Here is an 18,291-nt window from a genome sequence, read left to right on the forward strand (position 1 = left end):
CACCACCAGTTTCAGGCCTTGTGGAGGAACAGCCCTATTCTTTGCTCCTGTTCATGCATATCTATCAAAATTAAGCACTATGTTTCCTGACGAGGTCTGAGCACCAAAGACAAAGTAATTGTATCAATAAATTTCTCCTAATTGTCTTTTCTCTTCGTTTGAGGCTTTCAGATTGAATTGCACTGATGGATGATTTTCTAATGTAAAAAAGACTGGTCAGACATGGTGGGAAGATGGATAGATTAAATGCTTTCAAACCTTGACTTAAATGGGACTTAACACAAATTCATGTTGTTAGACTGTTAGAATAAAAAGTGACTTTTTGGATTTTCACCTGTAAACATTAAAAAAATCAATTGTTTGGTTTTACTCCACCTTTTTTCAGTGCAACCTCAACTACATTAATTCAAATTTGAGGCTATAATATTAGCTAATGTGAAATTGAATTATGGAATACATGAGTTTTTTGGGGGGAGAGCGGTGTATAATTTCTATCTAATATAAACTCAGGAAGAAATTTGTACATGAACCAATTCATTTCTCAGTATTTCCTAGATGAAACCTTTTATATCTGCAAGGAAAAATATACTTTAATCTTCTTAACACAGTTTTCAGTGTTTTTTATAATGAACATTCCCAATTTGTCTGTCTAGAAAGTCACTGATTGAATATTAATGGATTATTAATATGAATGTTTCAAGAATGCCTGATTATAATTGTCTTTGTTCTACAATGGGTAATTTCTTTTTTGTGCAGCATCTTTTTTTCTGCCTCAGTCTTTAATATCCCCTGTGTTTCCTTGTAATTCATGTAGAATCTTTCATTACATCATTTTCCCTCTGTCTGCTTTTTCACCAAGATCATAACCTGAGCACAGTCAGAACTTCTATCTACTGCTCATATGTAATGCAGTACCACAGTAGCAATCATTGAACAGAAATCCCTTAGAACTCATCTGTCCTGCAGGCCATTCCTTTGCCATTGTAGCAGCGTGAAACTATCCACTATATGCATGCTGTAACTGGAAGCAGTCTTGGCAACTGCACCTCATATCATTCTGAGTGTCTGCCTACTAAAAACAGCTGGAATCTCCTGAATAATTTCTTACAAAAACTATGCATGAGCGGCACATCATTTCACTCTAACCTCCTGTGCATGCTGGCAGGGTGATAAAAGGAGTTGCAAATAAAAATTTTGAGAAATATTTTTTTTGTATGTATGCTTTATTTGTTCTTTATTAAATGCAGATGAAAAGAAACACAATTGTTAGAATTTAAATATTGCTTACCAAATAAATTCAAACAGAATTGTTTTCTGAAATTATTAAAATATACTATCCGCCTCAATGGAAAAATGTGACTGAGTTCATGAAGCCTTGGCGAAAATTAAACTGAATCAGTTACTCATCCAGTCAGTGGCTCATCCGTCTTTGAACCAACCCTATCAGCATTGGACCACACCTCCACAAAGTCCTATCAGCATTCTGAGTCCACTTTAAAAGATATTCAAAATCACAAAACAGCTGCTACTTAACCAAGTGTCTGCTCAGTTTGGTTGCAATGTCTGACTTCAACTCGGATGACCTTGATTCAACCCTCCTCTGTCCCCTTCTCCAACTGTGCCACAAGCTCAAGCTGGCCATGTCTTCCTTGTCCCATCGATGATTCCTCTGGTCTTTACTGCATTCACGAGGCATCCCCAACCAGACCGCTATATTGAGCAGGGTTTTTCCAGAGATTTCTACCCAAGGGGAGGTTTTTCATTCCACTTTCACTTTGTGCTTGTTCATGATGAGGATTCATAGGAACCTGTGTCTTAATCCAGCTAGTTTCCATCTTCATTCTTTCCTCGCTCCGCCCCCAGCTCCTAGACTAGGAGGAAATACAACTTGTTCTCATTAATCGGCTAATACATATTTCAGTGCTGATGTTTCCAGCTGAGGTCTGAGCAACAAAGATTTAAATATTTTATGAGTAAAACTCTTCTAATTGCCCTATTTCTTTCTGTGAGTTTTTAAGGTTAAAATAATTTTAATGACAAAAAAATATTTTGATAAAGAGCAACTTTATGTAGAGCTAGAGATCCTCTCCAAAGTTTGGACATAATAGCAAATATAAATGTGTCTGTGGTTGACACTTAGACAATAAACAAACTGCACTATTGCAGAGTTTAATTTAGTTTTTAGATTTCATAAATCTCTTTTCTACCACAAATTATTCAAATATTTGTTAAATACTTTAGGGACTTAAACTTGGAATGCATGCTTTATTTCAATTAGACTAAAATTATGAATGTGATGAAAGAAAGCATCTCATGTCCACTCTTAAGTGGGGATGATATGTGTGTGCTATTGCCCGGTTTCTCAGCCAAAGGCTCTTTTTTTACATGTATGCAATTGATTTTGTTTTTTTTTTATCACAGTGAATACCAGCTTGTAGACAATTCACTTCACTTTGGAATGCATGGTTACATTCAATATGTGTGTTTGTGAATATAGTGTTCATTTGAGCAAAATACCCATTTACCCCCAGATGACATAAATTCTTATGCAATATCTTTTTAAATACTCAGAGACCTTAAAAATAAGAATTATGAATATTCAGCCATTTATCTTTTCAATTCAGTTGCAAAAACTGTTACTCTATAAGGCAACTAATCCTTATGATATAAAATCAGTAACCTATGAGATAAACGAACTTAAGTAATTGGACTGTCCAATTGTTATTACAAAAACCTAAAAAAAAAAAAAAGGAAAAAAACTAAAACCTTGTACACCTCTTCTAAAACAAGTGTAAGGGTCCAATGAGGCCTTAGTGCAATTGAGGAGATTGTTTGAGCTGGGACCCCCTTCTTTACTGGCCCGGCCACACCCACATTGCAGCAACCTCGGAACTGGCAACTCAAATGAAAAATATATTCATTTAAAATAAATCAAACAAACAAGAAATTGCAAAATGATTTAACCAAATATTTGCACCCAAATCCCATGCTAAATCCCATAAGTAAAATAGTCAAATACAGTATAGTAAACCAAAGTGATGTATTTAAGTGTAGAGAATTTACAGACCATTTATTGTGCAGCTGCACTGGCCATCACAAAAAAATACATTTGTTCTGTATGTTCATTCCATATCACTTTTGTGAGATTTTATGCAAAAGCTATAAACACAGATTTCCAAGCTTTTTATCAATATTAAATTTTTTTGTCTAGCTCTGGACCTTTACTTGGCTGCCCATACAATAGTTTTATGGATTATAGGTGTAATTATGTTGAGAGGCTGCAATATTTTAAGTAGAAAACCTGAATAAGTTCTAATATTTGCAATCTGTGTACAATATGTCAATGGTACAAAATAATGTTTTTCTCATAATGTTTCGCATAACAACAGTGGGTTGCAAGACACTGTAGTCCCTTGAAAAAGGGTCCAATATAATACAACATTTTATGAAAAATAAAAACAAATATTTCATATATAGACTATGTCAAGAGGTGGTCCTTATTTAGAATGTCAGGAAGTAAAGAGAGGATCTTTGGTGTCAGTGACAAAGCTGGGTGCTGGGATGGTGGAGGGCAGCCGAGAACTTAGTTGAAGTTGGCAGCACTAAGCTGGTAGCAGCTGCAGGTAGAAAGCAGCAGTAGTGCATGGCATGGAGATTGTAGCAGGATGCTTTGCAGCTTTAACCTGACAACAGCCAGATGCATGTCTCGCTCCGCCCAGCGAGCTAGGCGGAGTGAGACATGCATCTGGCTGTTGTCAGGTTATTGCAGCTTAGGCAGATAGTCCAAATGGGTAGGGAGTGCTTCATATACTTTACAGCATGTCAAAGATGATGTGTGGAACAACAGCACAGCTTGAGTTGACTGCCTGAACTAGGCAGTCCTCTTGCCACTTTTTCATAAAAGCAGGATTTGTGCAGAGCGGGCTAATAGTTCTCTTTATTATATCACCTAAGCTTTAGTTCTCTGCAGAGTTACACATTGTGTGTGTTTCTCTGATTACTACACTTCCTGTCCTTTCAGTCAGTTTAGACAGACAACCATGTCTGTGTGGATTTACAGTTTCAAAAGTTCTTTATTTAGGGTAGACTTTCAAACTAATCTTTCATGTTCTTTGTAACCCTATTACCGGCCTCTCTGGTCAGGGATAAAATCATTACTTAACTCCACCAAGGAGGTTAAGTGATTGTGTGTCTGTCTGTCTACAGGATAACTTGAAAATATTTACACCTATTGTAGACCTAGGTTTCTTTTAACCATTACTAAATGTCAACTATTTAAAATTATAATTGATATAGGTAATTATTGATCATTCTAACATTCATGAAGGCACCAAGGTATTAACAAGCTTTCTTTTTGAAAGATATATAAGAAAGTGATTGGCAGCTGCTCCAGCCATAGCACAGTACCACAAGGTCAACCACATTTGAAATACACAGCAAGCCTCTGGTCTTCGGGCTTCTCTTAGCGCAGCTGCAAACAGAAAAAGAGACAGGAGCAGAGCTGGGTGTGGGGTTTAATTACCTCTGGTGTGACATAAGTGCTGCCAGTCATGCTGCGAACTATACTTACAACTTCTTTATTATTTTGGCACAACACCCTCCATTTTGCCTTATTGCACTACCCGTGGGTTAATTTCTAACGTGTATTCACAGAAAGATTTCTGACCGTAATTGAAGCAATTTTAGTGAAATATTAATACTTTATTAGAGCAATATATGTCAAGTAACAGTGCAGTTTCTTTGAGGACATTCACTAGTTTCACTTTTTAGTCTGTCCACTTTAAGTATTAATGCTTCACTGGTGGCTTAAACATTATTGGAAGAGCATTTTATTTTGTAGTCAAATTGAGTGCTTGTCAAGAACTATTTGACAAGAAGGGAAGACAGGCATCCTCAGCCAATCTGTACATCTTTTTACATTACCTAATATTAAGTATTAAATAGACAGAGAGCATGAGCTTGGATGACACTATTGCATCCACCTTTGGTTACATTTGTGGATATTCAGTATAGATCCTGAATTGAACAGCAATAGAAAGAAAAGTGCTGATGTGCCTGCAAAGCACAACTTAAATGTAGGTGGAACCTAGATAGATCAAGAAAGAGGAGATTTCCTTGAGGCAAAACAAGTAAATGAGTCGTTATAATGGAAGTACTATCAGGTACATTCTAATAGCGTTACATCTGAATGGATGCCTTAAAAGTTAAGCATTAAAGGATTTTTCATTTTGCTGCACAATCCCCCTGGGAAGACATTAATGCTTTAGTTATGGACCTAACTGTAAAACCTCCAGAGGTGCTCTGTTTATGTCCCATAAATATTGGCGGTTATGTATTTGTATAGAGTGATTGCTGCTTTTATGGGGAGAGAGTATTTTTGTGCAAAACAGTCAGTACATTTGATGTGATATTGTGTGTCATTTCTACGGCCAGGTTGTCACCCTGCCTGGAGGGCCAGATCCCCAGGTGCAGCACAACACAGCTGAGACCTTGCTCATCTCTGATCTTTCTCACCCGTCTCGCACATAAACCCAACCAGAGCCTTACAAGCATATAGACGCACAAAATGAATTGCAACAACACACAAAACACTAACATATAAGCCAGACTTCATTTCTGCTCTGTTGAATCTGTTAGTGTCACACTCTGCAGATGCTTTAGCCACAGCGATGGGGACAGTGAATTTACACAAATTGTCTTCCTAGCCATTTGGCTGGAACAGCAGGTTTTGAAATGATAATGAATATGTGGGCCAGGATCTCCCACATGGCATCGTGTCTGGTGTGGAAACAGAAGAAATAAAAGATGGCATCCCTGGAAAGCAGAAAGCATAAAAAAAGTTTCTCATGTGAAATATGAAAATCAGATTCTGGCACAACTAGACGAGTAAAGCAGTCTGTGATAGTCAGAGGTGATAAAAAAAATATATATGAATCTGGATGCCATACTTTTACTGATAGATGTAGTAGAGAGTTCTTGGGGCTTCTAATTTACAGCTCAGAGTTGTGCAGTTTTATAACATCAATAATGGCACTAACAATAATAATGTAAATATTAGTTCTAAAAGAAGAAGAAAGAAACAAACAATGTGCAAGAAAAAAGAAAGCTGGTGGAATGGATGATGTAATGCTGGCAAACTCACTACACGTGTACTTGGCTGTTGATTGTAGGAGTAATAAACACAAGCCAATTTCTCTTTAATCATGTAGAGAGAGGTCAAACAGAAGAAGGGGGAGAGGCAGAGTAAAGGTCAGACGCTGTAGCAGTATAAATACACAGCATAGTTACATCCAAACATAATTGCTGTAAGAGGCAAGTCAGAGGAGATGAAGGAGAACTGCAATTCACTGAATCTTCTGGAAATGGCAGCTGCCCCTGAGCCAGAGCTGCTGTGTATATTTGGGACTGGGGACCTGGGGCGCTCTCTGGGCTTCCGTCTGCTCCAGTCTGGCTACAAAGTTGTGTATGGCAGCAGAAGACCACACAGCTGCGGCCCTTTACCGCAGGGAGCTCAGGTACTACATATGACTTATCACTGAAGCTTGAGTGTGTCAAATAAAAACAGAACAAAAGCAAAAACATGTGTATGCTGTGTGTAGTGAATTATGTGTTGAAGAGATGAATATGTTTTTCATAGGTGATGACCCATGAAGAAGCAGCCAAATCTGCTGACCTGATCTTTGTTTGTGTTCACCGTGAACATTATGAATTCTTGACATCAATAGATCATTGTCTTCAAGGGAAGGTAAATATATGGGTTTTACTTTATTTGAATTTAATTCATGTTCCTCACAAATAAAAAAATACACCAAATGTTATTTTTTGAAGAGCAAAATGTTATCCATCTTTAAAAAAAGAATGCATAAGAGATGAAACAGCAATATCTTTAGCACATCATGAAATATCTCAGCCAATTTTTATTCTAATTCTTGGTTTAGTAACTAAACAGTAACAACATGGCTAGTCAGCACTGATGATATCACACTGTTAATAATAAGTTTATTATGTGACCCCCCACCACATCTATTTAAACTTGGGATACAGAGTCTACAGCAGTATAACATTTACCTCAGCATATTGTCAAATTTTTGTTATTTTAGTTATTAGTTATTTTTTGGATGTATCTATTTACAGAAAAAATCAACTGATTATGAAATCCCACTGCTTTCATATATTTTGTGTTTTGTTATGTTAAAACAGATTATCTTCTTAATATAAAGTTTTTTTTGTAATGTTATGAATATTTATACAGTTTTTGCTCTTTTCAACTATTCATAATATCTGATACTTTTCACTACTTTTTACTCTCTTATATGATTCCTATTCAGAACTTTGGCAAACTTCTATCTGAACTGCCATTTTAGTTAAACTTTAAAATCTGATGTAAATTGAATCTTTTTTTCTGTCTGTCTGTCTGTCTGTCTGTCTGTCTGTCTGTCTGTCTGTGTATATCAGAATTTTCCCATTGATGTTCTAGCATTTGAAACTATATAGTTCATAATAAAATAAACAAATCTATCAAATATTTTATTCATTCAATAATTATTTTGAATCCATTTTGCTTTAAAGGTTTTGGTGGATCTCAGTAACAACCTGAAAAAAGATATATACCCGGAAGCAAATGCTGTCTACTTGCAAAGGTAACGTACTCTAGTGCAAAAGAGTAATAAATAAATTACAGGGTATGTCCATTGCTGTATGGGCTGCATGATATCTATTTAGTTAAGCTTGCATCTTCTCCATATGCATACACTTCTTATAACTGTAGAAAAACGTGTTTGTTTGGTTCGGCATAATAATGGGTATATGGTTTATAAATCCTTGTGGTGAGGACCATCTTACCTGCATGTACCCAAGCCTTTATTCAGAATTAGAAGGTGTGATAATTATTGTCTCTTGTCAACTCAATATATGGTTTAGTCAAACTTCTGTCAGCATTTCACCATTTTACTTCACCTTTTTATTTGTTTAACAGGGACATTTTAAAACTTTTAAGTAAATGTGTCAGTATTAGCTACTATGCTCATTTGTTGTTGCCTATGTACCTTTTAAAACTTCTTCATCAAATGATGAGGTCATCTCTTGTCCACAGCCCAGTTCACATCAGCCCTCAGACATTGTTAAAATTAGTTGTGGATTCTAGCTTTTTAGAACTTTATTTTTCCTCCTATTGAGTAATTTTGTTCTAATTTGTGTATGCTTACATTTACTGATATGCTTAAAAAATATTGGACTAGTATAAATAATATATAAATACTTTTCATTTAACTCAATAAATACACCATAGGGCATGATGCTGCAAACGTCCCACTGTAGTCACAGTGTAATAATCATAGATGTTTTTGTGCCAAGACTACCTATAGAAGTTGCTAAGCAAGTGTGAAGTTTATTTTTATCCAATTATAATGTAACACATTATCCTACACAGCTTTGGCATCTTCTTTTTAGATGGTAAGACTTATGTATTGTGTCTTTACTGACTGAATCCTGAAAATTATAATTAAAAGGTGTGCAGATTTATGCTACCAGGTAGAATGTTTCTTTTTACACTTAAAACCATAAGAGATTTTCTTAAGTGTTTTGTTATTGTTTTATGCAGGAAATAAGAAGGTCCCATTTTATGAGAGAAAGATTTTAAAGTTATTTGTCATAGTCTCAGTTTTTGCACAATCTGCCCTTTTTGCATGGTTGTATGCACTTTTTTAAAGCCTTGGCAAGTGATAGCTTGTATGAATTTTTGCTCTGTTATATTTCTTACATGGTTATGGGCATATAATTTTCTCTAGATGATGGTAAAAACCCACATAAAACAAAAAAATAAATAGGAGATTTTTTTTGCATAAAAAAGTTGTTAGGTAGCAATAAAGAGAGCATATGCATATGATACAAATCCCCTATGCAATTTTACTTATCACATAACTAAGTTTAGAGGGACCTAGTTGTAAAGTTTTTTCGTTTTTTCTTGCTTGTGGGAAAGCCTTTCGTTGTCACCAATGTTTGGTGTGAATCTAAAGGTTTCTTAGAAATATAGATTTAGAAAGAGTAGGTTCACATTTTTAGTCCTTTTTAATCCCAAAGTAATATTTTCTAATAAAAAGTAGGACAACCATTAAATATCAAGCATTAGAAATGAAATTTCTCCATATCAATTAACTTTTCTTGCCCTTTTCTACTAAACAAATGTGTGATTTAATTACAAACGAAACCTAATTGAACATGGTTACTCGATGAAAAAAAGATATTAACATTAATTTTTTAAAGTAAAAAATTTAAAACATCAACCAATAAAAAAGGCTGTTTTTGATTAAAGATTTTCTAGTTTCTGACTGGTCTGAGGATAGCTATCTTATGTCTAACTTTTTACTTCACTTAATTTTTTTTTATTTCTCTTTATTTTTTTATTTACAGATTTTTTATTTTTTTTTATTTATTTTTTATTTTTTTTTGGGGGGGGGGGGGGTATGGTATTTGCATATAAAAAGTATCATCCCAACCTCTTAATTAGATCACATTTTTTAGAACAAGCAGCAATTATAACAAAAATCATGCTTTATCATTCTATGATGGTGAGTTAAAGTTTGACAATTTACTGTGTCCTGAAACCATGACGTTTCCAGCTATGTCCCTTAACAGTAGCCTGTGTTGTTGTTTTGTTTTTCTCAGCTCTTTGCTTTGTTTCTTTAATATTTCCCTTTATTCTGTGTTCAAATAGTCTTATTTTAAACTAATTTGAAATTTTTTGTATGGTCCTTCTCAGCGTACTGCTAAGTTTTCCTTGATGTACATCTTCCTCAGAATTTGAAATCTTACAAACTCTTTCTGATCTTACAGGTTTGCAATTTCTCATGATATTTTTTAGGTTTTGGAGACAGTTAATGTTTATTGTCTAAGCATACATACATTTGATTTTGATCTTATGCTTAACACTTTAAATTGTTTACCACACACTTTGGCCTTTACAAATATTCCTGAAAACCTCGGAAATCACTTTTAATCTTGTCTTGGCATTCTCTCTTGGCTCAACAGCAAATAAAACGTGAGAAAATGCATCTTTGACCTTTGACCTACACCTAACCTTGTAGTTGATTTTTAGCTACCGTATTTTAAGTTTTAAAATATTATATGTCTGAATATGATTTAGCCTAAATTCTTTTTACTTTGCTAATTTTATCAATACATATTTAGAAGGCATTTTTTCATGCTTTATTGTTTGCTTGTATTGCTTTTATAAATATAATGTATGATATTCTTAAATATAAATATATTCTGAGTGTTAAACAATGATCAGGCTTTCAGATGGGAGCCCAGTTTTTCAGGACTGCAATTATGTGTTTAAACAAATTGAATTTGCTATTGATTAAAAAGAAAAAAAATATTTTCTCCAGGTTGGTCCCAAAAGCTACTGTAGTGAAAGGTCTTAACACACTCTCTGCCTGGGCCCTGCAGAATGGATTGCTGGCAGGTAAACAGGTAAGAAGTAAATAATTTTTTTAGACATGTTATTAGGAATGAGGCAAAGCAGCAGCAGGAAGCTGCCAGACATTAAGAAATACTTTAGCTGGGAGGAGAAAAGATACAGAGACAGAGCAGCTACAGGCAGGAGATTACCAATTCTATCTGTTTATGATGAGAAACACTTGACATCAAACCAGAAAACAATAACTGCTTTCATCGCTTGTTGTATCTTAGGAAAATTGTCTTTTAGATTTGCAAATATAAGGAGATTACTTCTTCATACACCGCACCCAACTTGGAAATTGAATTCTTTTCATTTACCTTCCCGCTGATAACTGATTGTATCCACTTTCTGTCTGAGGGTTAAAGAAAATGAGGACATTGTACAAACAAACAAAAAAAGAAAACAAAAGAACCATAGCAAAAAAAACACACCTTCCTGTATTGTCAGAAAGTTGAAAGCTCATTGTTTATTGCAACCTTCATTTCAGTTTGTTTTGAGAGAAACACAAACACGCTGGAACCTCTGGAGACCAAACCTGAATCTGCCTCAAATCATCTTTAGCACAAACAGCTTATCATATGTGTACACCTAAGCACACACTCCTACAGAGGTTCAGCAAAACTAGCTCTTTGGAATCAGGTAAAGCATGCGAGTTGCGTCTCCAAATATCTTTCTTACTGCACAAGTGGCCACAGTATGCATGCACTCACATGCATGCTTGTAATGTGCACTATTCCCTGGCCAGCAATTTGATTAGATCCACAGCGGGGCTGTGGCGCTGTCACATTTACATTCAGATGGAGATTTAGTCTGTCGGCCGTCCCCTGCTGTTACTGGTGCAGTAATGTAGGCAGACATGGCTGGCTGCCCAGTCCACTTATACACACACCTGGGGAAAAGTGCTCCATCCCTACGACTCTCACACATGCCTGTCAAACTGCTCTTTCCAACACTCTCAATTTCTTACAAACAACTTAATCATCTATACTACAGCTTAGAGATAAAGATGATAACTGTCAGCATGGTGGGATCTAGAAATGGGATTAAATACTTAGAACAGGAGCAGACTTATTTTTACAGACTCAAATAATGCCGAGAAGTTTAGGCTCAAAACATGAGACCAAATATCTGAGGCTTTTACATTTTAGTTTTATAGTACTTGTGACTTAACCCCTTGTTTTTTTTTTTGTTTAAACAGTAGAAAAAAATCTTCTTAACTTATTAACAAAAGATGGCTTAGTCCTCAGACAGACTTTTAATAAAACCTGTGTTCTCAATTGAACTCTGAACACATCAGCTGACAATATCAGTGATACTCTTGGAGCATAATTGGCAAAGGAAAAGAATGTTGAGGGTGCCACAGAAAAAAGAAACAATTCTATTGTCAATTAGAGTTATTAAGATAGGAAAGGTAGGTCTGTTGAAGCATGATTCTATTTATCTTTAGTATTAACAAACAGTATATGGCAATTGAGAGCTTTTGCTGTATTTGCTCTGGTATTCCTTTGTTTATTGCATACTGCTATATATTTGATTTATGGGAGCAGAAACTATTATGTTAGGAAAATCAAACACTATGCAAGTTGGGTAAGCGTTATTTCAGCTATTATATCCAAGGAAAACCTAAGAATAATACAAAATGAAAATGGGATGTAGAGCATATTTTTAAAGATTTGGCAAACCGGTTGTCTATTTAATGGAAATAGAAGTATGAATAAGATTTTTAGATACATTTTTTTCTTGTCAGTCAAAAAAAACTAGAGATAGAGAAGTTCTCCAACATAGAAAAGTTTGTATCAATTCATTTACAACAATAGTCAGCTGGGTAGCTCAAGTGGTATGTCATCTGACTTCCACACAGGGGGCCCTGGATTGGTAACCACACCTGGGGGAATAAGCTGCCAGTGTGGGTCCTTAGTCAAGATCCGTCACGCTAATGACTATGTTGTAAGTCGCTTTGGATAAAAGAGACTTCTAGATATGTAAAAATAAACAATAAAGCCACAAATTCATTCATCACCATATAAACCTTATTACAACTTTTTGAAGTCTTTACATTTCTGATTTATAAACTTATATTTGGGATACAAATATAAGTTTAAGAAAACATAAATAACTTGGGTACCAATACTGAACTATGAGGATCACAACAGGTATTTAATTATTATTCAATATGAAAAAAAATATATTTTCAATTTAACTTGTTTTCCAATTCTTTTCCACACCTAATGTTCTGCTTTAACGCTCTAATGCTACACTAACTTAAATCAAACATCCATTCTGCAAAAAAAAAAGCCTTTTAATCTTAAATATAAAATGACCACATTACTTTCTTTTCTTTTGTTTTTATTTAATTTTATTTTTTTATTTTTCAGGGAAGCTTTTTTGTGATATTTGGTAAAACACAAATCTAGATTTTTTTTTAAATTGTGTAGCTTTAGTAAATTAATCTAATCATATTTAGTCATCTTTTTTTCGCAAATAAAAGACAATTAAGGGTACAAAACTGTGTTGAAAACTGTAAAAAAAAATTGCATTAAAATTTTGATTTTTCTTTATTTTTGGAAAAAAAGTCTTCTCAATATGTCTAAATATCTAAACTACAGCATATTACTGAAGTTGTCTTAACTGTGTGCAGGTGTACCTGTGTGGAGAAAGTGAAGAAGCAAAGCAGGCAGTGGCACGGATGGCAACCAAACTGGGCCTTACTGTTTTGGATAAAGGCTCTCTTTCAGCTGCTAGAGAGTTGGAAAACTTTCCCCTACAATTGTTTCCAGACTGGAGGCTCCCTTTGTCCATAGCTCTGGGTCTCACCGCCTTCTTTTTCTTCTACCTCCTCATTAGAGATGTCATCTATGCATATGTTGAAAAGAATAATGATATCTCATACCGAATAATGGTGTCCCTTACCAACAAGGTAGAGAGTGGTCCCTAAAATATAGTATATTGCAATATGATACATTTTATTCTTAATGTTTATTATTATATGTTTCAGGTGTGTCCAATCGTGGCCCTCATTATGCTATCTCTATGTTACCTGCCTGGTGCTGTAGCTGCATTTTTTCAACTCTACAGAGGCACAAAATACCGGTCTGACCATCATACCACTGAGAAGAAAATTATGAAATATTATTAATTTGACAGACTGATACATTATATCTATTATTGTAGACATTAGATAATTAATTAAAGAGTATGTGACTTTGGTGTTGCTTTTTTTTCTCAGGCGTTTCCCTAACTGGCTTGACCGCTGGATGCTTTGCAGGAAGCAGATGGGTATTGTTGCACTCGGCTACGCTTTTCTACATGCCATCTATACATTCATCATTCCTATTCGCTACTCTGTCAGGCACAAACTTATCTCGGCAGTGGTGGATGAGGTACAGCAAGCTGATCCAACCTGTTACAACATTTTTACAGTCACATGAAAAAAGGACATGGCATAAAACTATCATTGATTGTATATACAAAAGAAATCACCACTTGGTCCTCTCTTTTTCCCTTTTTCTCATTTTTTTTTGTAGATGAAGAAAAATAAAACCACCCCTTTTGACTTTGATAATACGGAGGCGTGGGGCACAGACTCGTTCTTATCACTGGGAATCCTGGGATTTTTTCTTTTTGTCCTCTTAGGACTAACATCCCTGCCCTCTGTTGGAGGCTCTCTCAGCTGGAGAGAATTCAGCTTTATTCAGGTCAGAACTCTGTTGGAAATGTGTGTGTGATTCTGTGCTTCCACCTTCACAAGCATGAATATTATAATGTGAAGTAAATCAATCAGTAGAAGAAATCCTTAGGTACGTTTGTAGTTGGTTATAGTTGGACTTTCTAGCTTCTTTTACGATAGTCATTAAATGTTCCAAAAGCATTAGATGTAGACACCCGTCTCCCTAAAGCGGAGTTAGATAACTTCCTAACCCCTGCACACAGAGAGGACTGTCGTCTGGGATCTTAAATGTTAAGTTATTCATTAAATAGAATTATGATACCTGGTGTAATTTCCAGCAGGGACATTGTTAATACAGGTCACAGGCCTATTTATGTAAAGGTCAGGTCCAAAAGTAGACACTAAAAAAGACTAACAGAAAGACGCATAGGTCAAAATAATATGTGATCTAGTAAAAAGACTTGTATTTTAAAAAAGTACCAATAATTTAGCAATGGAATTAAATTTGTCAAACTGACTTAAAACAAATGTCTACTGTTCATTATACGGACTATTTATTTGTGCACGTTAATCCAAATCTAAAATATTCATGTTTATGCTTTTAGAGCTTATTATAAGCTCATTATATGGCTCTGAAGATTAGTAGCCTAATGCAAAAACTTTGAATGAAAGCAAATTATGCCAGTGATTAACAAAAATTGGGCCTTAAAGGCGGTGTTTTGCCAAATTTGCTACTGCCAAATTTCACAGGAGCAATCTATATTTTTATGGAGCTAAACCAGTGACATCTTGCATTTGACATTGTATAAAAGATTTGGCATTGTAGAATAGAACATTTAAAACAAATAAGCAGTCTTAATTCAAAGCTATATTTTCTGTCCTTTGTAGCACTTAAGGTTTCCATCAGCAATAAAATATTACATTCAGCAAATTCTCCTGGGGAAAAAAAGCATTGAAATAGTTTATTCATTACATGAATGATTAGCAATGAAGATTCATTTAGCAAGAAATACAATCTACAAACTTTTGGAAAATCATAAAACATAGCAAATAAAGATGAATCTACAGCTTTACTTCCATTAATGTTTAAAGGCATGTAGATTGCTTGTAACAAACTTTTGTCATCAAATTAAGAAAGTAAAAGAAAAGCATTTTTTGTTTTAATTAAGAGTATTTCAGATTACATTGGGGTTCAACTTATAAATGGACAAAATTTTTTGTCAAAATTTGACAGTCAAAATCCATGCCTTTTGTCATCAGCCAAGTGATGGAAAAAGTGAACTCAGGGGTCATTCACTGTATGAACAATAATTATGTATAGTTCAGGTATATGGCAGAATGCGAGAAAAAAGGGTTCATATGGTAGGATACTGCATTTACCCACTAAACCAAAGGGTTTACAGTAAGCAGTGACTATTGATGGCTCTGAAAACACTCAAAAGTTTGGAGGTATTTTACTTAAGACAAAGGCTGAATCTCAAACAGTCCCCACCCACTCACCTTTAACTATCAAGTGTCACTCGTAATGAGGTCACACTTACAGCTGTGGAAGTCGCCTGGATTGTGCATGGGGGATATAAACATGGGAGGCCTCTTTCCTCCAATGGAAATGGAAAGCAGTGATTTCTTTTGGCAACACAGTGCCGGCGCATATGCCTGCCTGCAGCTCTGTGGTGCAGGTTAACTTAACATAACACAAAACATCTGCCATTTTCTTGAAAATAAATCTGTCCCGTCGAATAGATTTCAAAGAGGACCTTCCCTTTAGGGATTAATACAGTCTTTATTATTTTCCTCACTTGTGATTTTCTGTCAGTATGATGGAGTTGAAGCAAACCATTTTCATAATGGATCTGTCACTTCATCAGTAACATATCTCCTATCTTAGGATTTAGCAGCTTTCCTCCGCCACTAGTTCGTCATTACAGCTGCTGGCAAATCCTACCAAGCCTCCATTGATGCAGACTCGCTGTTTAATGGCTAAGCGGTCTACTCGCCCTGCCCACTATGTGGTTTGGCCCTTAATGTGGCGGGGCCTGCGCAGGAGTCTACAAACACAGATTTTGTGCTTAGAGTTAGTTGACCGGTTTAGGATTCAGCCAAAAACACCAAAGGGAATGTTTTTAGTTTATTAGCAGGAAGAACTAAGAATGGATTGTATGGACATTATTTACCAGAGGTGCACCTCATGGCAACAAACAATTAATTTCAATTTGGTGATACAGATCATGTGCAAGTTTCAGCTATACGTTTAAGTCACAATTTAGGGCAACTTGGTGGAGGTCTGCACTCTCTGAGTGCTTTTCCAGTCTTGATTTTGGCTTCCAACCTTTTCCTCCATGGTGGACTGTCCATTGAGGATGCTGTTAATATTACCTTGGTCAAGCATTTTGAAAGTTTTCTACTTTTTCCAAATTTTAGGCTTCAGACATAAAGATGTAAAATTGTAATGTTTTTAGAAAAATCAACAAGTAGGACACAATCATGAAGTATAACGATCAATTATGTATTGGATATTTTTAACTTTTTTAATAAATTAAAAACTGAATAAATGGGTGTGCAAAATTATTCAGCCCTCTTGGGTAAATACTTTGCAATGCCACCTTGTGGCAATAGGTCAAAAAGCTCAAGAGGGCAGAGTACTTCTGCAAGGCACTGTATTTGTATCTAAATATATATTTAAAAAAAACTTGACATGGACATACACAGGATTATATTGTTCTACTGTAGTCCAACTCACATTCTCATAATAACCAAAAATATTATCCAAGACAAACAGAACAATATATAATTAAAACAAGCAACTTTAATTTGAGCCATATCAACATAACAATATAAATAAAATCAATTTGAATATTATTGTTTTAGATATTGGCTCAAATTTATGGTGTTTTTCGCCAACATAGCGTATGTTGCATCCAGCATCTGTTACATCCTTGGTGAAGAGGATCCACACCTGACCGTCCCCCCATGCCTGTGACATGACAATCTATAGTGTAGTTTGGTAATTAGATTTCCCAGCTGGGAGAAATGAGCTGCCAGTGTTAGTCCTTAGGCATATTTCTAATTTTCCTAAAACTCAGCTATAACTTTCAGCTTTCTTAAAAAATCAGGGCGCAACCTTTAGAAATTCTTAGCAAAATAACATACAATTATATGATTTAATCTAGCCCTGGGATAACCTGGAGAAAAGGAAAGAAAATTTATTTAGTTAGGCTGACAGTAGACTTTTAATACTCTTTAGACACTGGACCCCATCTTCATAACTTAAATGATAATTTTGATGTTTTTATCCTTATTTTGGCATGTTATAAAAAAAAACTACATTCTCTGTAATGTTTTTCTATTTATTTTTTTTCAGTCTAAACTGGGACATCTCACTTTGTTCATTTGTACGGCTCATGGCTACATCTATGGCTGGAATAAATTTCTTAGCTCCTCAACTTATAAATGGTACACACCTCCAGGCTACATGCTCTGTCTGATTGTACCTTCTGTGGTTCTGGTGCTTAAGCTACTTCTTCTCCTTCCCTGCGTGGACCGAACCCTCACCCGAATTCGACAAGGCTGGGAGAGAAATAAGCCAAAGGAGAATGCTGGTGAAATAAAGGCCACAACACTTTGAATGTAGTTGTTAGAAGATACAGCCACTAAGAATTTCTTCCACCTTATTGAAATTAGCACAAAATAGTGTTTTTTTTAATAAGCTACACACAGCTTTGATTGGATGATATTTGAATTGTGTGCAAGATTATCCATTTTTGTTTTCATGAAGAGGAAAAAATATAAGAATTGATTATTTTAAATATATTGCCCTCTATGCGTGATGAATTCTTTCTAGACAGACTTTCGAGACAAAAATATTGGACATATTGAAAAATTCAGAATAATCAATTTTCTGATATGTATCTGTATTAATCCTAATGTATGTTACCCAAGCTTTAAACTTTTATTGCTATTTTTTTGCAAATCGGAATTGCAGAATTTTACTAGAATATAGGTGCTTTTTGTATCAATTACAGATGTGTTTCACTTTTGTTATATCTAATAATACCAATATTGATATACTGTATACCAACCATGATTAAAATGAATACAGTGCTAAGGCTGCAACTTGTATTAAATTTTGAGTGTATTATTTTGTCTCTCTGATGTATTTAGACTG

The 18,291-nt window shown here is 35.1% G+C and overlaps 1 protein-coding gene across 1 annotated transcript; it reads left to right on the forward strand.

Annotated features, from left to right (window-relative positions):
* The first annotated feature begins 6,246 nt into the window (after positions 1–6,246).
* LOC107081786 (metalloreductase STEAP4-like) lies at positions 6,247–17,965 on the forward strand. Its single transcript, XM_015370036.1, has 9 exons — positions 6,247–6,515; positions 6,638–6,745; positions 7,570–7,640; positions 10,386–10,470; positions 13,098–13,376; positions 13,455–13,549; positions 13,686–13,839; positions 13,984–14,154; positions 17,488–17,965. The coding sequence occupies exons 1-9, from the start codon at positions 6,327–6,329 to the stop codon at positions 17,749–17,751; spliced, it is 1,416 nt and encodes a 471-aa protein (XP_015225522.1). The 5' UTR covers positions 6,247–6,326; the 3' UTR covers positions 17,752–17,965.
* Positions 17,966–18,291: the final 326 nt, after the last annotated feature.

This window comes from Cyprinodon variegatus, unplaced genomic scaffold (assembly GCF_000732505.1).
Source record: "Cyprinodon variegatus isolate N-32 unplaced genomic scaffold, C_variegatus-1.0 Scaffold2, whole genome shotgun sequence".
In the NCBI taxonomy this organism is placed as follows: domain Eukaryota; kingdom Metazoa; phylum Chordata; class Actinopteri; order Cyprinodontiformes; family Cyprinodontidae; genus Cyprinodon; species Cyprinodon variegatus.